Source organism: Pterocles gutturalis, unplaced genomic scaffold (assembly GCF_000699245.1).
Source record: "Pterocles gutturalis isolate BGI_N339 unplaced genomic scaffold, ASM69924v1 scaffold280, whole genome shotgun sequence".
Classification (NCBI taxonomy): Eukaryota; Metazoa; Chordata; class Aves; order Pterocliformes; family Pteroclidae; genus Pterocles; species Pterocles gutturalis.
The window spans coordinates 63,338-86,100 of NW_010145486.1; the positions used below are offsets into that span (position 1 = coordinate 63,338).

Genomic DNA, 22,763 nt, shown 5'->3' on the forward strand with positions numbered 1-22,763 from the left:
TTTTTAGCTATCCTACCAGTTAGCTTATATTTGACACAAGAAGGACATACCTTGAATCTGCTGTTCATACAAGGTCTGCTCATTTCAACATAAAATTAAGACAACTAAATCTGATTGAATGTTAAAACTAACTTATCTCTTTTCAGGAATGCAGAACCAAACAAAGATGTACCTATCTTTCCTGCTGGGAAAAACCAAACAACAAACCTAAATGCAGGTGAAAGACTTGCAATAGAGCTGGCAATCACTATGTCATAATCAAGACATTTTAACAAAAATATCAGAATTTGGAGAAATAAGCAAAACAAAACATGGAATGAGAGGGAAAAAAAAAATTCATAGTGAGAAAATCAAGAAGTTATAACATTGATCTTTGAAAAAGGCCAACAGTACACAATAATATCTACAGTCACAGGGTTCAAAGACAATGACAGCAAAACTCACAAGAATTACTATATAAAATGACTTTCTCCAATTCCTTGTAGCTCGGAGTACTCAAATATGTTGATCAGTTCATTTGAATACTCTAGAAATTCTTGCCTTAGAAATCTGACAAGGTATAATAAGGGAAACTGAAGCTAATTGTAAAAGGTTACGTTCCGTTGGTTTGTTCAAAAAGCTCACAGGTCTGATCAATTCACACATAAACCAAAGGAAGTGTTAAGGACAAGCATTGCTCCCTTTTCTAGCTAAAATTTTTGCTCATCTTTTTTTGAAAGAGGGTAGTTCTTGATATTAGGTGCCCTCAATAAATGATAGCTAAAGTATCTATTGCCAGGTACATCACCGCAAACATACAAGCCCTATGTCTCATCTCCTCCGACTGGGGGGAACTTGGGACACTAGAATCACAGGGAAAAGAAACCACTTTTTCAAAGGCTGTTTTACTGACATTGATAGTAAAATACCTATTTCTTTTTCAACACATCAGAAAAAGATAATTCCTTGCTTCACAGACGTCTGACAAAGCTGATGTATTCTTACTGGTTATCAAAGGCCCGATATCACTTTTGGTTACATAACAGAAATAATCAAAGCCCTGGAACAGACAGCGTCATGAAATGACAAGTCTCTGTAGTTATTACATTTAAATAACGTGTCAGTCTTGATCAAAGATGATCTCTTTAAGGGACCAGGACTTCCATTAGTAATTTTCTTTTATTTGGCCACTCAGGAAATTACAAGGAACTTAAACAAATAAAAATTGATTTTTGTTGGGAAAGTGTGTTCTTTATTCTTTACCATAAACAGACATGTTACGTTAGGGTGCTGCTACACATTGCAACTGCTTTGCTTAATTCATTTTTTAGAATTCCCTTTGTGGTCCATATAGTAATCTGTGTTGAAAATGATCACCATCAAAAAATATATAGGGTTTTTTTGCCCTTTGAAAAATGTTTTCAAAAACTGAAAACAGTTTCAGATTTTTTGGTAAATACAAACCAGAGAAAGCTGAAGGATTATATGGTAACAGTGTATTTCATACATCATCTGAGCCTGCATTTTAAGTAGAAGGAACATTATGTAGAGGTCAGTGGCATAAAAACATAAAGACCTTGGTCTTACCCTTTGTTTTCAAGTCGTTTAATACCTTTGATTCCACAGGCAGTATATCACTCACTAGTTTTATCTCAATATTTCGGGATGCCAGTTCAAGCAATTTTTCAAAAAGACGCTGACCCTGGGAAGAACATCAAAAGAAAGCAGAAGGTGTAAGACACAGAATTGTTCAAACAGTATATCAACAAATTAAAGATGTATATTAAAATAGGAACCTATTCCACAACTGCTGAGTGAATTTATTCCTAGATATGGTTAAATCTATGCTAAAGGTTAGCAACTTAGCTTTTTCTTGGAGAAATACTGTTTTGAAGGCCAAACTTGCTTCTTCCTTTTACCAGACTGTGCAATACTATTGATGACAGGTGACACGCAGAGAATGAACTGTCCAGGTTTTTTTATGCTGCTTAAACCTATTTTTACATTAACTTTCTTCTAAATAATTACATCCTGTTAAATCAGGATAAAAAGTGCAAGGAAAAGAGTTAACCACACTTGCTCTGTATTGAATGAATTTTGTAAGTGTTTCTAATCATAGTACAATACATTTTCCAGTGGTCACATGCTCATCTTTATTTGAGCTATTCCAGGAAGGAAAATAATAATGATATTCTTTTTTACACTGTTATCACTTTACTGTTTAAAGCCCATTTCTAACACAGAAGAAAAAAAAAAAAGTGAATCTCATACTGAACTTGATATTTGTTACAACAGAAATCAAGATATTTTTTTCACATAAAAAAAAATTAAATCACTGCATTTTTCCACATCTAAGAAGCAAAGAGAAAGTAGACCTTACAATTGCATAGTAAATGTCTAACTTTTAGATTCAATATTTTGACTTAAAGAAAAATGCTTAGTTAGAACCATCTAACTACATGATGTCAAGAATAAAATATCCAAGGTAGCACTATTGTCCTGTGTTACTACGACTACAGTTACAGCCCGTTTGCTTACAGCAGCAGACATCAGGTACAATTAGTAGTAAAATACACAAAAACTTTGGGTTTAATCAGCTAATAAAGTGCCTGCCCTACCTATACAGCTCACTTTAGATTCAGTGTAATGCTGGCCCCACGGTAAAGCTGAAACAAAAAGCAACAGTCCTACCAGCTTTCAGACAAACAGGTAGGGGATAAAGCTTTCCACCGAACCACGTTAGACAACTCTCTGTACAAACTGTTACTCTAAAAATCTTTAAAGGATCCTTCTATTGCACAAAAGCGGCCGATGCAAAAGCAGCTTGGGATGATGCAAACTGACAGGGCACAGACTATGACAGCGTAGACAGAAGCCCTCCTCCCACACTGCACCCAGAAGCAGCAGAGAGTGGAGAGCCACCCTTTGCCCTGCAATTGCCTGCACAGACTGACACGTTGAGCCTTTCTGGGACTTAAGCATGAAGCAGTCACAGAAAGCAGCTCTGGGAAGTAAAGTAGCCCTGGCTACGGTACAGACCTATTTTTTAATATTCACTTATTTTGAATATGTGTGGCAAAATAAGAATACCTATCCTCCTAAAAAATAGCTTTCTCAAAATTACAGAGCAGGCAGAGGCTGCATTGGAAAGACAGAACTCCTGTTTATGTTTTACTTTTGCAATATATGCCTGCTTTCTTGCTCAGATTCACAGCATCACTCCCTGATCATCCTAAGGCTCACAGGAACTTAATAGTCAACAAGACACTGCCGTAATGAAAGCACTAGACAATAGCTAACAGAACAGGAAAACAAAAACATGCTTTTCATGAAGATCCAAATGCTGCTTATGCTCAGATTCAGCATTTCTTGAGGTGACTAGGTGGTCCCATACATAAGAAATAATACCCATGATGTAACTCACACACCCAGAAGCCCTCACTGAGTTGCTGTGCAAGTCAAGGGGTGTCTTTCCCTCACATTCATCATGAAGCTAAAAGGATCCTTAATTCTCACATCAGTGGTTGTGCTGGGGCTTTTAAGGAGAAGGAGGGCAGATGTTACCAGAGGTAAGCATTAATGAGGTAATAGTGTGGAGGGCATGGATGCTGCATACAGAGCTATGCAGCAGCTCCACTGTGATCCTGGGGGAGCAGAGGGACACTGACCAGTGTTCCTGGGTGCCCTGGTCCTCCCAAGAGGGTCTCCCACAGTTGCTGCAGGCTGCCACTGCTGGACTCCAGCTGAATCTAGGACCTGCAATCACTGCACTGTTGTCTGCCGAATTCCCAGCCCATGCCTCACCCTGTCCCCCAGCTCCCGTGGGGCAACAGTATATCAAGAAATATTGTTTGCTGACATGCCAGAGATCAGACATCTGTTGACCGCACTCCTTCTGGGTTTGCCAACTGGAGACATCACCAGCTTTGAGTCTCATTAGGTTTATCTCTGCAAAAAGCGAGCTATGAAAATTAATGACTAAAAGGTTTGCATGACATAAATTAAATACATATTATATATATAGAAGAAGAGAGAGAGAAATTACTGTTCTGAAAGGTTCTATGTGTTGATTTAATTTACTAGGTAGAAAGACAAACAGACACATTGTTTTTGTTTGGGTCATCTGTAAAAACTGATTTTGACTAGAAGCATAGTAGAAAAGCTGTAGCATACAAAAATAAACATGGAAAAAGCATTCATAAATTTGATGGAAATTGATTTGCATTATCAATATGAATTAATGTATTAACTGTTCTACTAAAAACATGCTTAGAAAGTTAACATCTAAAGCTAATAAAATAATTTGTTTCAGGGGACGGTTCTTTACATTTTTTTCCCCCCAAGATAATTATTTTTGGACAGTATTGGCACATCACTTCTACCTGCACAAGATTTTATTTACATATGATTTACAAAAGCTAAACAAGCCTGGACATTCTGCATTTGTTTTAGTTCAGACAAAAAAGAATGTAGCAGCATTTCCTGAGTTTTACCTCATCTTAATATGCTCTGATGTGACCAAGACAGCATCCTTCATGGACCACCTGTCTGTCTCTTACAGGCTATGCTGTCAGCTGAACAGCCCATCCTAGAGGTGAATAGATCACTTGGAGTGCAGCCCTGCATTCCAATGAAGATATCTTCTCTGAAAGTACATCTCTTCCCATCAGGGACGCCATTCAGGGACACCACAAGTTGTGCATTTATAATATCATTTTTCGTCCAATTCTGGTAAAACCTCAAATCAATAAAACACTTAAAGCATCTCTAAGTAGTGATGGTTAAGACTAGGAGTGCACTCACCACAAATATGTGTGTTTTTACAAAAAAACACCACCTGATGCCAGAACTGGAAAGAATTTCCTCCATCTCATCTCTCTCTGCATCATCCCTCAGCAGGAAAAAATACGCTCAACAAGGGTTGTTCTAGCGTTGTGGTTTACCCCCAGCCAGCAATAAGCCCCACACAGCCTCTTGCTCCCTCCCCCCCACTCCGTGGGATGGGGGAGAGAACCAGAAGGGTAAAAGTGGGAAAACTCATGGGCTGAGATAAAGACAGGTTAATAAGTAACACAAAAGCCACACACCCAAGCAAAGCAAAAGAAGGAATTCATTCACCATTTCCCATCAGCAGGTAGGTGTTCAGCCACCTCCAGGAAAGCAAGGCTCCATCAAGCATACCAGCAACTTCGGAAGACAAATGCCATCGCTCTGCATGACCCCCTCTTCCTCCTTCTTCCCCCGGCTTTATTTGCTGAGCATGACTCCATATGGCATGGAATATCCCTTTGGTCAGCTGTCCCAGCTGTGTCCCCTCCCAGCTTCTTGTGCACCCCCAGCGCACTGGCTGGTGGGGTGGGGTGAGGAGCAGAAGAGGCCTTGGCTCTGTGTGAGCACTGCTCAGCAACAACAACAAAAACACCCCTGTATTATCAAGACTGTCCTCAGAACAAATCCAAAACATAGCCCCATATTAGATACTACGAAGAAAATTAGCTCCATGCCAGCTGAAACCAGCACATCTAGATGCTGTAAACAACTATGAAAAATTCACAACTTGTTTTTAAAAATCTGTATCTACTATAGTAAAGCAAGGTACTAAAATTTCTCTCTCTATTGTTAAAGAACCTGGCCTTCTTCCCCATTATTATTAATTTTAAACTCAGTTTCTATACTTTCTGACATGTTTACTTCCAATTTTACTGTTTTCTTCTATGAAAAGAAAAGACAGGACAGAAGGTCTGAAGAGTTTTGTCACTGCTGTCAGCACATTTGAAATGCTTCTGCTGAACACAAACCCTCATGCTGTCATTCAGACCACATTCCCCTTGTGAGACAATAGCAGGCTGCTGCATGACTATGTGACAGTGATCAGAATCATTTCTATATACTCAGCTTGTGAGGACTGAGAAACAGCCGAGTGCTATGAAACTGCAGTGTGCTACTTCATACCATATCTGCGTTTTAACAAACGATACGACTAGAAATCTGCCTATCCTCATGAAACATCTCTTATACTTTTTACTGGGCTGTTTCAAAAAACCTACTGAGAATGACAAAACAGGATGTAAAAAGTATATATCACATGAACAAACTGACATTCTCGTGGTAGCTTTAAACAACCATATCTCTGAAACGTCAATCCCAACTGTACCTGCCACAGCCACCTGCTGAATTTAGAAAAAAAGGAAGTTCTCATTACCAAAACACCCTGAAGTTGCCCCCAAAGCAATTCCTTAGCAGTCATTAGGCAGACTGATTCTAGCCTGGCTGATTTCCCTTGTCTGCTATTGTCTTTATTAGCATGCATTCTTCATTAAAAATAAAATAGAAGAGATATGGACACAAAAATGCTGTATTTATTGAAGTACCCTAAAATAGAATTATTGTGCTCTTCAGTAACTTAGACAATGTGTAGCTTTTCCTTTCCAGTGAAATAAAACTGGTTACTTCCAGAATTTTCTTCTGGATTTATTCTATATAATTCTACTAACATTTTTAAAAGTTGTCCTATATCAAGCCTTTGGGCATATCTGTAAAACATCACTAAAATCATAGCATGCTGGCAAAAACCAACAGAGCAAATATATCAAGAAGCCCTAAATTTAACTTCTGTCATTTAATGCAGAACAAGGAAACTCAAATGCTCTCCTCAAGTTCTTCTAGAAAAATAGCTTATGAAAAGGGAGGGAATGTAAATTTTTTGAATTTCAGTCAGAGTTTAAAAATATTTATCTTTACAAACTCTCTTTTTTAAATTTCTTTTCTACACCTCACGCTGTACTAACTGCACTGGGTAAATACCACCACCTGAAGAGAAGAGATGTTTGGGTAAAGATGTGCTTGCAGAAAAGAAAACACACTGCAATCTCTATAGCTGATTGTAGACAATTTCTGTGCCATAACTGTGGCATTACCAATAAACCATGATGGCATTAATTCTTATTTGTTAAACTTAAAATGAAATTTGGACTTGCTGGAACCATAAAAGGTCATTCTCTAAATTAAAATTTCTAAACATGAGATGAGCCAGAGAAAATGAATTATGAAAATCACTAAATTGGCACAGTCTTATGTTCACCTCTCCCTTCACTGCAAATGAATAAAACGCTATCCTCAAAAATTGTTTCCATTGTCCTCCAATATCTCTGAATATCAGATTGCCACAGAAGTCACACATTCACATTCTGCAACAATCTCAAAGCCTCTGTATGACTACTACCCCGTGATCTTGAAAACGCACACAGATGACATTACTAAGTCGCCATAAAACACGGTTTTCTTCTGAATGAGAAAAGCAAGTGTAGAAAGGCTACTCAGTAGCCTGGTTTACTTGACTGCCTAAACTGTGGAGGCACACAACAATATAGTAGCACCCCACGTTTGCATTTGAAGACTCCAGTTTAACAAGACTCATGAACCCAGATGGCTGAGCACAGCAGTTGTGACCAGGACAGCTCAGCCAGCAATGACTGCTTGTTTGGATTTATAACAACAAAGCATGGACAGGCAACTGTCAAGGACACTAGGTAACATAACGACAAACAAAAATGAAGAAAAATACAGCAGGACATTCTGCAACTTTATTTATGCACATACCTGTGTATATATATACATGTATGTCCAATACACATTTGAACAAAATGGACAATATGTATACATGTGGATTATATATATATATATAGGGCATATACATTTGTATGTGTGTATGTAAAATTGCAGAATTTCCTGATGTATTTTTCTTCAATACATATATTGGGCACACATATGAGAGATGTAGAGGGACTCTTCAGGGAGTGTAGCGACAGAACAAGGGGTAATGGCTTTAAATTGAAAGAGGATGGACTGAGATTATATATTAGGAAGAAATGTTTTACTATGAAGGGAGTGAGACACTGGGACAGGTTGCCCAGAGAAGCTGTGGATGCCCCATCCCTGGAGGGGTTCAAGGCCAGGCTGGATGAGGCTTTGAGCAACCTGGGCTAGTGGAGGGTGTCCCTGGCCAAGGCAGAGGGGTTGGATCTAGATGATCTTTAAGGTCCTTTCCAACCCAAACCATTCTATGATATAATATGATTCTATGATATATATATATGCATGTCTGTACGGAACTAAACAAACACATATACAGAGAATGGAGCTAAACCTTGTAACTAATTAAAAAAAGCAATCTAGCCTACTCATCTTTTCTCCTTTAAAAATTAACGTCTGTTGAAGTGCTCTTGTGGAGAACCTTGCTTTGCAATATGCCTTGAATATTCATAAAATGGAAATTGCTAGCTATAGAGCAGGATGTGGGTCCATATGGAAAATGGTTACATCTTTATTTTCTTTTAAAATAAGAATAATTCAAGGAACAACTAGCACTTACTGCTAAGCACCATACTACCTGAGAGTTTTGCACTCACTCCCTTACCTTTCATAATGCTTTTGCTATTTTGGGGCAAATGTCCCTGAACTCAAATGGTAAAGACTTGAGGACATTTAACTCATACTTCAGAAAATTACTAGATCACAGTTATTGAAGATCCTCTGAAATATCACTTTGATTTTACAAGTGGAGAAAGCAGAGGTAACGGCACAACTTTTCTCCCCTCTTTTTCACTCCCAAGCTTTGTGTACAATTCCCTGGGGCAGCGATATGCTAAAAAATGCTGCCTCTTGGCAATTTCTTTAGCAATTAGACTGGCCAATAACAGTATAGTGTTTTAGGATGAACAGACAAGCTTGACAGAAAGATCTATCAGCTATTCAGCCCACACTGCTGTACAAATGAGGAAATGACTGGAATATTAATTGCCTTTAAGCAGAAGTAATTACTCACTTTTGTAAGACTACTAGCAGGCAGAAATAGATAACTAGAACAGAATATTATGAAAAATGTTTCATTCTTCTGGTTTTAACAGTGCATTTGAGGATGAAAGAGCAAATCCACTTCTTACATGTCTCTTCGTCCTTCCCCTGCTCTGACATTCAGTAATATCTTACAGGTTTTACTTTGCATGAGAATGTGGAACAGTGAATGGATTTGATGCTTAACTACTGAAATCCCAATTTCCAGTTTCTATTTTTGTCCTCTATTTGGGATTCTTTAGGGTCTGCTGGCTTTGGAGGAAATAACATGTTGAATTTTTTTCAGACAAAATATTTTTAAAAGATTCATGCACATACCAATTCACGCACATCCTGAAAACATCTAAGGCACTCTCTCTTTGAATTCATCTACTTGAATGACAGTACATGGGTTTGAATTTTCTTAGGCAATAAATTCAAATAAAGCTTAGCTGCATAATTACATTGTCAACAATCTCAATAATTTGATACTCAATAAATTTATTCACAATCTATATTCTAATATTTATAAGCATTCTAAAAGGAAGAGTTTGAACTACATTTTCCATTTGGCTGCTCACCTCAGATTTTCACTCTTTTAAATGGACACGCAGCAGATTTATTCTGAAGAGAAGTTAATATATGCCATTCAACTAGGCTACAGCCTCTTTCAAAAGAAGTAGAATCCAGTTTGTGACTTGAAAACACAGGGTCTTTGCGGTACTATTCTTTAGTTGCTCAGAATACCGGTCTTTGTCTATCATCTACCAAAAAGCTTTTTTTCTTTTACTGCACAGCATCAACAGAGCTAGAGAGGAAAGTGAAGAGTTTATGATGCAGTAAAACAGAGTTGATTCCTTAGTTACTTGGCTGTGATGTGGTGAAAAAGAGAAGATACTCGCAGACTATCAATTCTTTGATATCTTAGTTTCACATGTGACACTAAGTGGAAACCTGCCCTTACCATATTTCTAAGAGGATTGCTCTCAAAAATAAAGTTTTTGTTGGCACAGCATAGTTGTAATGCGTGCCTGTCTCATTCACTATGATTTATGATTTTTCCTACTGCTCTTAATTGCTGAAATATTGAACAGCACTCTCTCTCAAGGTTCATTTTGAAAAGGTATGAGGAACCATCTGATACTGCATTGTTCTTTATAAGAATAATTCTATCCATCTGTTTGGCTGCAGAATTAATACATGTGCTTGCTCTTTTACTTCATCAGCTGCACCATACAGAAAATAAATCTATAGATTTATGGAAATTCCCAAATTATGGAGGTGTTAATACAGGTACAATTTTGCAGGTTTCTTAAGATTACACACTGACATCCTTCCCTAAGATGGAAGTGATATGAATATGTGTTGGATGCGTTATGTAGTCCAAGTGCGCCATCACTCTCAGAAAATTGTTTTATTGGCAGCAAAATCCCCTAAGAAAGTGGTTTTTTAGACTACCTAAACAAACAGATCCTCTACAGAGAAGGATTGTAGTTCTAAAAAATTAACGGTGAAACAAAAAGAACAGATTGTTGAAGTCCCACCCTTTTGTTAGGCTAGAACATACCTGGCATGCTGATGGATGACTGTGATTGAGGTCCCACTGGGAAGATACTATGTCAACAGACTTTTCAGCCATATTAAGCAAATTCATCCAGCCTTGGAAAAGAGACAAATGGGATGGTGCACTGTCTGAATAGTTGATCCCTTCAGGAATATTTTCCACAAGAGCAACCCTGAGAATAGATAAGGAAAAAAATAACCACTTAACAAAAGCACTTTCCTTTATTAAAAAGTTCCAAATTGTAAAGAATGTCAGGTTTTGGGCCTGTGGTTCAACATCTGCTCCCAGAGGCTCTCAGCAGTGTGCCACCCCACAACTCACTCTGAAGTTGCTGACTGTCATGCTCCACACTTCTCAAAACAATAAAACGTGGAAATGACCTACTGTTAACGCAGCAAAACCAATTAAGCTTTTGAAGCTCTGCAAAATTAGCTTGAATGTGGAAAAGCTTACTTATAACACAGTAAGTGGGAACCAGTCCTTAAGGTGAGGATGGGAAGAATGAAACAATCTCTTTTTGATTTGTCACTGTCATCTCTGCATTTAATTTCTTCTTCTCTATAAGCAATGTGGCTAGATGTATACTCCCTGGCATTCTCTTCAGTCTGCTTTTACACCTGACATTTTATTACATTGCCATCTCTATATATGAATTCTTCCTTTCCAAGTGCTCCAAGCTACCCAATTTTACTGCTTTTGTTTGCCCATGTAAGGCTGTAATTGTGATCCAGTGGCTAAGAAAAGAATTACGCCCTCTTAACTCCCTGCTCTTTATGGAAGGCTCCTTGATCTTATTGTCTATATTATTCAAAATGCTTGCAAATTACATTACATACATTCACATGGATCCAGGAAGCTAAACAAACATTGTAGGAAAGTCACATTTCAAAGTATGCCCCTTTGCTTCAAGGAAATATGTGTTTCATTCAGCATACTGCCTCAGTGCTAGATTTCCTTAAATTGCAGCAGGTAAAGCTCCTCTGTACACTCAACAGAGGAATCTTAAAGATAAATGCAAACCAAACACATTTCCCAATTCTGTCTTTAGATAAACAGATTAAATTTTCAACTTATCCAAGTGGCACTTCTGTAAGTGCTCCCAACACCTGCCACTTTTTCTGTGAATCATACAAACCAGATTTAAGAAAGCCGTATTAGGGACTTGGAGAATACTCCTTTTTATTGCATCCAAGTACATCAAGTATTTCCAGACTGTTTCAGTACTTATTAATAACATTAATTATCAACTCCAGCAATACAAATATAATCTGTAAACTTTTAAAAAGTAAATCATTAATACAAACCTCTACTCTAAACAAGAATTGTCACTTTTTGACTGTTAGAAAAATACATTAGTTCAGTATCTTCTGTTAATTCAGTTCATTCTACAGGATGACATGGAAACTTTTACAGCTATTTCAGAATATCAAGCATATTTGTGAAGTTAACCCATTAAAAGACTGAAGATTAGTACTCTTGAACAGTGTAAAGAAAACCCAGCAAGAAATGTGATAAAGTAAACCTGTAGTAATTATCACGTTCTTACTCTCCTGACCTGTCAAAAATCAACCCCCAAAACCAAACAGGCACAGCTCCTCCTTCATTAAACATTCATCTATGTTCTCTTTTTCCCTAAAACCTTTCAACAACATATATATCACTAAGCTACAATTACTGATGACATTCTCCACAACATACTTTGAACACACTATTCATTAACTGCACTACAGTGACAGAGTTGTAACACCAGTAAATTGACTGTAAAAGGTTAAAAACTTCATTTTTTAATTTATTCAAAGTATACTTTATTCTAAAACATTCTATCTACCTTGTTTACCAACTTCTCAAAATAACAAGTGCCCTAAAAATTTAGTGTCCCTATTAGTCTATTAGCAATGACATACTTTTAAAAATAAACTATTTTACTCTAACACTCAAGGTTTTAGACTTATTTCTGCTGCATCTATTCCTGTTACAGAACTTCATAAAGTGCTTTAGATCCCATCTAAGCCTGGTTAATTATTTTTCAATAGTTAACATTACTAATCATACAAGGACTCTTAGCCATGTATGTTCCCAGAGCTGTTTTGTGGACAGCTGTAGCATGGCCACATTCAAAGAGCAAGAAATTGAAGCACTGAAGATAAAGTGATCTCTACAAGGACATAAACCCCCACAATCCAGTGGCAAAGATACAAAATGAATCCATGTCTTGCTGGCCTCTTCCATCCCCCACCCAATCACACATCGATACAGGAGAGAGCTATTTTGAACATTCTCCAAAGACATCCTTCATATCAAACAATTATTCAAAAAATAATCTATCAAATGTGGTTCTGATTTAGCTAGAATTTAAAAGTGCACTTTGCTCCCTTAACACAAGATATGACCAAAATTTATCAACATTAGAATATTGCCTGACACACGCAGTGTTTTCTGGTTGGACCTATGCAAATGAATATACAGGAGCCCACAAAATAACTGATAGGATTGAATCTGTCACGGTCACTTCCAGTGGTTTGTAGTGGTGTTTCCCATAGGCTCTAATATCTTCCACTGCAATAAGCTTCTTAACACGTTAATTTGAGATTAGGGCCCTGATCCAGCCAAACATACATGCTTATTTCTAATGCACTGACTTCACATTATTTAGGTCTGAAGTAGGGGAAAATGCCGTATCTATATATTATAAACTCAGACTCCAGAAGCGACTGGAAGCTATACCTTAAAGTGTAATGCAGGAAGAGCTGTGGATGCAGGTCATTGCTCTGTAGATACGTTTGGATATAGATACAGTCAAGATATGCAAAAAAGTTGGGCTTTTCCTCCTGTTCCACAGGTTAAAACCTTTTACTTATTCAAGGAAAGTAGCAAGGCAAATTTCCTGGGCAAAACAAAATGCACTTCCCTCTTAAAATGGCCCTTGTCAGAGACAAGGTGCCTCTTGGTAAGGAAGTCTGTCCTGACTGTGGGGCTGAACCTGCTCTTCACTAGGAGATCAGCTCCCAGATTTTCAATCTGCATACCATTCAAACAGCAGGATACAGCAATAGCACTAAATAAGGGATGTGACTATGCAAATCCTGCCATTTTATAATTTGGGTTTGATTATGCAATAGAAGCCAAATGCACTCCACTTAGCAGAACAGTTATTCAGAACAGATATTATCTGTTAATATATTTCCCAGTCTTTTGTTTAACCAAATAGTAAGAACTTTGTGTTCTTTAGCAGACAAAGACATTTAATCTAGCTAGGGCACTACTTAAACATTTTCAGAGTTTAGATTTCCCTTTAATAATGAACTGATTCTGCCAACCCCCCCCCCAATATATTCCCTTACCCACGCAAAAGCTCAAAATCAAGATCAGAAGTTAAAACAAAGTCAACCACCAAGTTCCTAAACTAAGTGATTTTGCCTTCATAAGCTTTACTTTTCCTTTGGCACAATAGCAAAGTTCCAGTGCCTACTAAAGAAAGAGTTTTGTTAAACCTTCTGTGCAAAAGTTTGCATTTGCAAGCCCCAATTCCATCAATAAAAGCTAAATTTAGCTTTAATTTTTGTTCCAATATGACCCACAAAGAGGTTTTTAAAATAAGTTATAACAACAACCTTCAGGAGATGAGGTCGTTCATGGACCTTGAGGAAGATCAGACATGGTGACACAATTTTTTCTGTAAAAATAGCATATTAACAAAGCAAAACAGAACAAATGTTTTGGTGCTTAGGGACATGGTTCAGTGAGTTAGGTGGTGTTGGGTTGGACTTGATGATCCTTGAGGTCTTTTCCAACCTTTATGATTCTATGATTCTATGAAATGTAACACAGTGATTAAAGCAGACTTTTCCTATACTCCATATCATGAGCAGATAAACTTAAACCTGCTGGGTGAGGTATCCTTCCCTTCTCTGATTTCCTAGTGCTCTAAGTATTTCATCTGATTAACAGCAACATGGGCTACCCTCTTCAGTTGTACAGCTGAATACTCTCAAACCTGCCTCACGCAGACTGAGAAACTTGAAAGTAATGTGTTATGATTTCTGTGAAGTTACAGAGAGAGACAAGGGTCAAAGATGAGATTCAAGCTCCTCTAAGCTAACAGAAATGTGGTAAGCAGTATAGTAGTATTTAATGCCTACCAGAGAATAGACCTTGATCTTAGTGATAAGACTCTTCTGAGCATTTAGGAATTTCAAGTTAATTCTGTCCCAGGCTAAGGATCCTTCATCATCTTTGACAGTTCTTTTGTCAAAAAGTAAGGTTTGTTTCTGATCTCACACCAATTTTTTTCCTCTGAAGGAAAGAGAAATACTCTTAATTTAGCACCTGGGTTAATCAGAATAGAAAGGGGACTGGGGCAATGAAAATAGGCAGAGTCTATATGTCTGTCCCTTGAATAAACCTGGGGTTCTTGAGGCTATTGGCAAAAATTTATAGGTCTGTTGAAAAGTTTAGCTATAATGATTACATAAGTATAAAAGGAAAGTTATTTTGACAGTCCAAACATTACACCATATTAACATTATAAACTGAAGAACACTGTTGACTCCAGTTTATCTCAATCCAGAGTCATACACTAAAGAATATCCAGGTCATATGCACCTGAGTGTCTCTACATCATCTGAATTTACTCACCATTAAAGGGAAGAAAAGTGATAAGAAAACACTGGAATGATTTGTATAAGACAATAAAGAAATGAAAGATGAGCAAAAGCTATCTTTGTCATAAGGCCGCTATATTTCAGACAAAGGAAAGAAAAAAAGCAAACAAAAGAATAAAAAAGGCAATGAGGAAAAGAGGAAAAAGAAGGGAAAAAGAAAAAAGAAAAGAAAAAAGAAGAAAAAAATAAAAATAAGAGGACTGGGACAGGTGCATGCATTCTGCCCTTACACCAGGGTCCTAGTTAAAGATACCCTCTCGTGACCCCTCTCTGTCAGTCCAGAAGCCCAGGAACCACCAACCACTGTTCTGAAGAACCACTGTTCCTCACAGAGTTCCAGCTCCTCCTTTGTTATAAACCCAGAGTCTCAATATCCATTCAAAACCTACCATCTCTCTCAGACCAGTGCTTTCAATTGCGGCTTTGGCCATGTCACTTTCAAGACCTCCACTTTCTTCTACATCATATCACTCCTACCACTCTTCTCCCTCAGATCTACCCACTAACTGTCATGCTGGCCAAGACCATCTTCTCCGCAGCGCCTCAACAGAACCACAGTTCCAGCTCCTGTTTCTGAAAGGGATTAAGAAATATCCTTCTAGACAAGGTATAATTACTATTTCAAAAACATGCAGAATAAATGATCTCTTCTGGATTCAGAGCAGAAGTGTCCTAAAACAAGAGAAAGTATGGCACAACTTATTCATATATTTAGATATTCCCCTTACAGTCAATGGTAAGGACTTAGAAGATCAAGCCCTACAATTCTACTGGAGATCAGACTCCAGAGCATAAAGATATGCAGTATATTTGGATAACTACACAGTATATCCAGTAAAGAAAAATTAAACTGTGCATTTTATGTAATATTTACTCTGTAAGTAATGGTATCTAATTCTTCCAGCATGATGTCACAAAACGTGATAGCTGTCGCTTACTTATATTGTTGATTTCAATTTCAAATAAAATATTTATGAATAAAGTAAAGTTAAAGTAAACTCATGACAGAACACAATGGTTAAAAGTGAAATGGAGAGTAGATGAGATTAAATTCAAAGTGGACTGTGAACTCAGACTAAGTACTCAGAAGTACCTGGATTATTAGCCTGTAACTGAGAATATCACAAGCTCTATAACAATCCTCCAACACTGACGATCTCAACTGGTGAGGTGTGTGTGCATTTGTACACGTGCATGTGCACACTACAAAAGCTCTTTGCTGACATTTGCTTGTCTGCTTTTTGAATTTCATTCATGAAGACTTTGATGTTCAGAGACAAAAATCTTGGGATGCTGACTGCTTGGTTCAAGACTACGCTTTGAATTAGATCTGCAGTGAGTGCAGCTATGTTCAGATTTATGGCGTTATATATATTTTTTCTGCAGACATGCAGCACTGGGGCTCCAGGTACAGAGCTTTATCTGAACGTTTTTGGAGTATTTGATAGAGCAGGCTAGTGTGATGCTTAAACTGAAAAGCTGCTCTCTCTGCCTCCCTGATGAATATGTATTTTCAACATGATTCCATGCACTCAATAACAAAATACTACAATGAACATATTGACACTTATTATTTTAAGAAATCAAGTTGTGCTGGAATTTTAGCGACAACATAGCACCAGCCTCTCTTTTGTTGGAAGATTTTTCATCTCTTGATTGTCTTTATATTCAGAATCTGGCTGGATATCATTCTGGAAAATAACGGTAACAAATTTTAGAGACACATAGCACCAGCCTCTCTTTTGTAGGAAGATTTTTTCATCTCTTGATTGTCTTTATATTCAGAATCTGGCTGGATATCATTCTGGAAAATAACGGTAACCAGTCAAAAGATATGATGGTAAAAAAGTACAAACCTGTTGTACAGGAGGACCAACTGCATGCTCTAAAGCAGAGTTCCTAACTTCCCTGTCACTGGACATGTGAATTACAACCTAGTGGGATAAAAGGGGAGTGGTTTAACAGGGCTGATCATGTGCATGTAAATGGGACTGCTAGACCGTTGTGCTGGAGCATATAATGAAATAAAGCCATGGCTACAGGCTGCAGCAAAGCAGCGTTCCTTCTAGCGGTGCTGCTGCGAGGCAAGGAGGCACATACTGGTCCTGGGCTTCTGCTCTTCATCATAGCAGTCAGCAACTCCTCAGGCACACTGATCACCAGGGCACCCTGACACAAGAAAGGGCCACAGCATTTTACATGACAAATGCAAGACATGCAGATAATTTGCTAAGTAATGTGTAGCTAGAGCTGGTTAAGTTGTTCTGTGCCTCCTGCAAGCAGTTTGACAGATCTCCTAACCAGTGTCCCAAATTCTGAGAATACCATCCGTGACTAAACTCAGAAGACACAGCCCCCTTCAGCCCAGTGAGTGGCCTGATCCCATAACATGCAGCTGCAGGCGGTGGCTGTGGCACAAGCATGGGCATAAACAGCCCTGCCAGCTTCAAGTGTTCACTGAACTCCAGCCTTAAACACTTCAGATAATGCCTAAAATTAGAAGTTGCCTTTCAGCTTTCCCCTTCTATGGCTGCCCCTTCTTTGCACTTAGTCTCCTTTCAATTGTTCTTATCAGTCCACAGAAGCAATTGAAGCACGCGAACTATATACCACTACATATTTTAACTCCTCAACACTTAGGTTTTTTTATATTTTCCATAATCAACTTGGAGATCACTTTGTTATTGCTGTTCCCACATAATTACTTTTGTGCCCACTCATCGTGATGTCTGCAAGACAAATATAGTGTGCAGACATTCACAGTGCATCCATCGAGCTTGGTAGATTTTATGTGCCAGATTCTTTGGTGGTACAATACAAAAAGTTTTACAAAAGTAAGAATTTCTGTCAGCAGTTATGTCAGTAGAACAATATTGGGTTTTACCAGTCAAAGATTAGACTCAGTTCCCTGGGCCTATGCAAGAAATAATTAGAATAACTCCAGGAATACCTCTTCTCATTTGATTGCCCTATGGATTGTAATGTAAGAAAAATGATTCCCTCCCTCTCATACCATCATCTTCAGAAAGAACATACCAACAATAAAATCCTACTGTTTCAACTTCCCTCAAGCGATGAGCAACACAATATGTGTCTATGTTATGTTACAACACAAATAAGTTTCAAGAGAAGGACAGGCTATACAAAAACACAAGTCATCTAAGGTTTAAACCTGTGAATGACTTCTAATTAAACATATTTTAGGTGATAAAATAAAATTTACACTTCTTTATTTCAGATGCAACTTTCACTGCTCAAAGGCAAAACTGCATTCGAAAGAGGGAAAGAATTGAACAGATGTTTTACAATGTCACTTCAGCCTACTGGGGACAATATTTCCCTTGTGCCAAAACAAGTCTGAACCTTAGTCAGAAATTTAATCTAGCCTGCTATGACCATTTTTATACTGGAACTAAGACAGCAGCCACATAATGTATCAAATGAAAAAGGAGAACAGACACAGAGAAACCAAAACACAAGAAAGAATAAATAGCAACTGTTAAAGATCTTCATTTGTTTGTACTGACATGACTAATTGCTTCAGTTCAAAAAAACATGTAAATAAAGTGCAACTTCGCACTGAGCCTTTAAGCGGCCTTATTGATTTTCTCAGGACTTCTCATAGGCTTGATGCAGACTGAGGCATTTTCTTGAATTATGCAGGTCAGTCCAGCTCAATACTGACCTTTCCCCTCCACTATTACATATGCAGGCTCATACCAAAATAATCCTTATCAACTGCCCCTTGCTCCATAAATAGGATGCTGAAATCAAGGTTGTTGTTTCCACTATATAAAGCTATTTAGCATCATTAAGACTCAATAACAAATCCCTCATTAAAAAAAAAAAAAAAAAAAAAAAGCCCAAACCACAACATTAGCATACCTGTTGGAAAATAGCTAGACAATGTGATTTTTTTAAAAAAATATTTCAAAAGAAAATGATGAACTGGTTATTAAAATCTAGTCAAAAATAAGAAAAATAAAGCTAAGAACTAACAATCACTAACAGGTATCACCAGCTGAGACCATGAAATCTCTCTCTACCAGGTACAATTAGCATCATATGAATGCAGTGAACCAAAGAAATATTTAATTTACTGAATTGACTTTAACTGACAATTTAATGAACAGATAGGATGTGGAGTTTGGTCCTCTAGACTTCAATCTGGCATTTCTCAGAAATTCAGCATGTATTTCACAGGTCCTAGACATACAAATGTAATTCTTCCAGAATTAAATGTAGACATTGAGTGTAAACAAAGTGAAAACATTTTACTGGAACGTTCTACATCACAACCATACAATAATGCCCAGTATAGTCACAATTCCTAATTTCTCAGAATAATTTCTCCTCTGTTTTGTACCTTCTGCAACCATTTATACACATACAGACCTAATATGTCAGAAACAGATACATGTTTTATGGAATAATTATAGGAATAATTATAAACATCTCATGGTTTCTGATTGGGACAAGAAGCTTATCAACACCAGCTATGGAAAAATACAGTATCGAGCTGAGCAGCCAAGCCATCAAACCAGAAATGAACATACCTACATTTAATAAAGGCAAGTGTAAAAACATAATCAAATTAAAATCTATATGGCAGAGGTCTTGTGCTACTCCTAATCTCAATTTTGTATATGAATTTGGCCCATGAAGAGAAAAGAACCCAACTTAATACCAGAAGTTAACAGTAGATTAAGCACAGACTTAATTAAGGCTACTTTGACCAGAAAACCAATACACGATCCTAATGAAAATCCTGTGCTTTATGGTCCCAGCTTTCTCATCTTTATCCAGGACAATTAGTGGCTCATTCCACAAGGAAATAATTACTTGCTAGAAGGAAGAGCTGCAATGGTGACACCTACATATGAATTTCCAAGAGACAGAACAAAGTTTCATTTTAGGAAACATTTAAGCATCTTAATTATTTCACTTCAGGTGAAATCTTGCAAGAACTGGTGAGGAAGAGATCATCAGTATCTAAATTCAGCCTGTGTCAGCAGTTCTTGAAGTCCCCCTATTTTGTCTAAACAGTAATCAGAACTGAAATGTACCACAACTGTCATGCTAACCTAAAAGTTCAGCACTCAGGTAAATACATTTACTATTCAATGTAATGGAAAAATGTTCCTGGATTATCATTTACTATTCAATGTAATGGAAAAATGTTCCTGGATTATTTGATAATGCCACTAGAGATGTCAAGAAGACATTATTTGAACCAAATCATCACAGTAATCATTGGTCTCTCCCCATATTCTGATGGGACCTGACTTTTCAAAATTCATAATCAATAGAAAAGGCATCATACTGCACATTTCTAGATTCTTGCAATTCTTTGTTTTGTGTCAGAACTTTGATTTGTACCTTTTTCAATGGGATAATGCCTATATTTTGATCAGAAACAAATTGCTTAAGGTTCAAGTAAATCTTATTTCACTGAACAATCAGTTGTTTGAAATACTCAAAAAATTGTTCTCAAATTAAACATTGAGGCACTTTATGTCAAAGAAAGCAACAGTATCTCTAGACACTAGTCATCATTCATTTCAGAGTACACTGTAGCTGAATTTCACATACAAGAAGGTACAAGAATAGAGAGGTCAAACTCTGCAGTGTTTGCCTCATGGCTCTCTTTATGTACAACAGATATAAGCCTTGGGGATATGTGTGAAATCTATTTAATGGACATGGACTAAGAATAGAAATTTCCATCTATTCCTCATATATATTTGGGCTTTCTTTAAGACACTTCCATTAGGCTATTCTTAGGGTATGCCAAGCCATGACAGGAGGCTCTAAAATTTGTCTGGGATATGCCTCTATACACATCATGTTTAAAACATGCTACAAATCTTTTTGGCAGTGTTTAAATACATCAAAGAGAAAACAGCTTGCATTGTGATCTTATTTTAAAAAAAAACCAACCAACCAAACAAAAACACAAACGTGAAGGATACCATATCAACGTTTGCATATGGCTGAAATTTATCTGGGGTCACACCATCACTTCAAGAATTCACATCTGCTCTGCCAAACTTCAGCTAGCATAACAAGCTTCTCCCATCAAAACTTCTCTATGACTACCACAACTTTGTTCTTTCTTTCCCTTATTTCTCATCATTTCCCTCTCTCATTTTTTTCCAGATGATCAGACATTCATTCCAGCTCATTGTGGAGCACTTTGCGACAGGGAACAAAGAGAATTCCTCTCACAGTTACCCTTCATTTTGATGAAGTTTTATACAATAAAACTTAAACTTTGCTTGAAAGTGCCCAAAATGCATCATTTTGAATGAACTGCTCATTCTTGTGAGATTTTCTTTCTCCTTGCTCTTGAAAAAATAAATGCTAGGAAAAAGCGAGAGTGGTGTCAGCACAGTCTTTGTGTGGATCATTAAGCTTTCTAAAGACAATAGGCTGACTCCTGTATTTTTTCCTGGGCATTGTCTGCATCAGAACAGTTTGCTCCAACCATGTGCCATCTTTTTTTTTTTTTTTCCCCCCCCACCATCTTTTGCTCTAGCTATTCTTTAATTTGAAGTCTCCCATTCCCCTGGCTCCTCCTCCCCTTGCCTCCTCCTTCTGTGTATTATATCCTAGATGACCTCTTTTGCTTTTGTTTTGCTCCTTCTAGTTAGTCTTGACTCATTAAATCTCTTCCAAATGACTTCAGTGGGAGAAAACATAGTACTGCTATTAAATCTGCAAGACACAGTTCTGTGCATTCTGTCCTGTTCCTCCACCATATCTGATTGTCTAAGCAGACTGAAAGCTCTTCATTAGTGGGGTTCCTTGTTACTCTAACAGTAGTGACAAACACAGTGGGATCCATCTTTGTAAATTCTTAGAAATTATTGCATTAGGAAGTAGCAGCATAAGCCTGTGAAAATCTTCACTGACAGTATATAATATTCAGGGCCAGACTTTTAAGTCTTGCTGCATGTATTGTCATCATTCAAACTCTTTACATCAGAGGCAGGAGGCTTACTGTTTCGGGTACAGTTTTGTTTTGGTTTGGTTTTTTTAAGGGGGTTTATTGACACCTTGGCAGGTTCCCAATAACAAGAAGCACAGCAGTCACAACTAAGACTTCTAATTACTATTTCTAATGATAATTCTTTGAAAGTCTGATACATCTTACCTTTAGGGGCAGCAAACAGAAAAAACAGATCTGTTGGTTTAAAACGTGGCTACCCTACCTACAAGCAGCTTATATGGTACTACAGTAAGCCATGGACAGTGTGTAGGAACTTAAACAGAAGTTCCAAACTCAAATGGAGAAGGTTTCCTGGGTCATCAAGTCCCTGTCCTTGATAATTCAGGCACTGTTTCATATGCTTTTATTCTTAAATTATCCAGATGAGTAAACAGATATCAGAACAAGGAAGAGTTTTTACCACCACTTGTCATACTGGAATACTTTTTATCTTGCTGTTTTCATAGGCAGAACCCTGCTTCACTTGATATCTTTTTACCTGCTCTATCGTTTATCCTCAGTAATCCAGACTAAAATCCAACTGCTAACCAAAATGGTGCATATCCCTCCATGAGAAACCAAAATATATATTTAAGATCCCTTATAACCTCACAAATTTGGAAAAGGGTTTTTCCATTCTCAGTCTGAGGAAAGGGCATTTTTTGAACACTATATTTATTTTCTGCCTTCAGATCATACATTTTATTGTTAAAATTTAATTCTAATGATGGCTGTA

The 22,763-nt window shown here is 37.4% G+C and overlaps 1 protein-coding gene across 1 annotated transcript in view; it reads right to left on the reverse strand.

Moving 5' to 3' along the window:
- PLD5 (phospholipase D family, member 5) overlaps positions 1 to 17,205 on the reverse strand; it is a gene marked incomplete at its 5' end in the record, with an annotated part of 68,936 nt that extends 51,731 nt beyond the window's left edge. Inside the window, 5 exons of the mRNA XM_010085382.1 lie at positions 1,567 to 1,681; positions 10,379 to 10,547; positions 16,660 to 16,727; positions 16,893 to 16,970; positions 17,137 to 17,205. Of these exons, the coding sequence (XP_010083684.1) occupies positions 1,567 to 1,681; positions 10,379 to 10,547; positions 16,660 to 16,727; positions 16,893 to 16,970; positions 17,137 to 17,205 (499 nt within the window). The remainder of the gene's footprint in view (positions 1 to 1,566; positions 1,682 to 10,378; positions 10,548 to 16,659; positions 16,728 to 16,892; positions 16,971 to 17,136) is intronic.
- Positions 17,206 to 22,763: the final 5,558 nt, after the last annotated feature.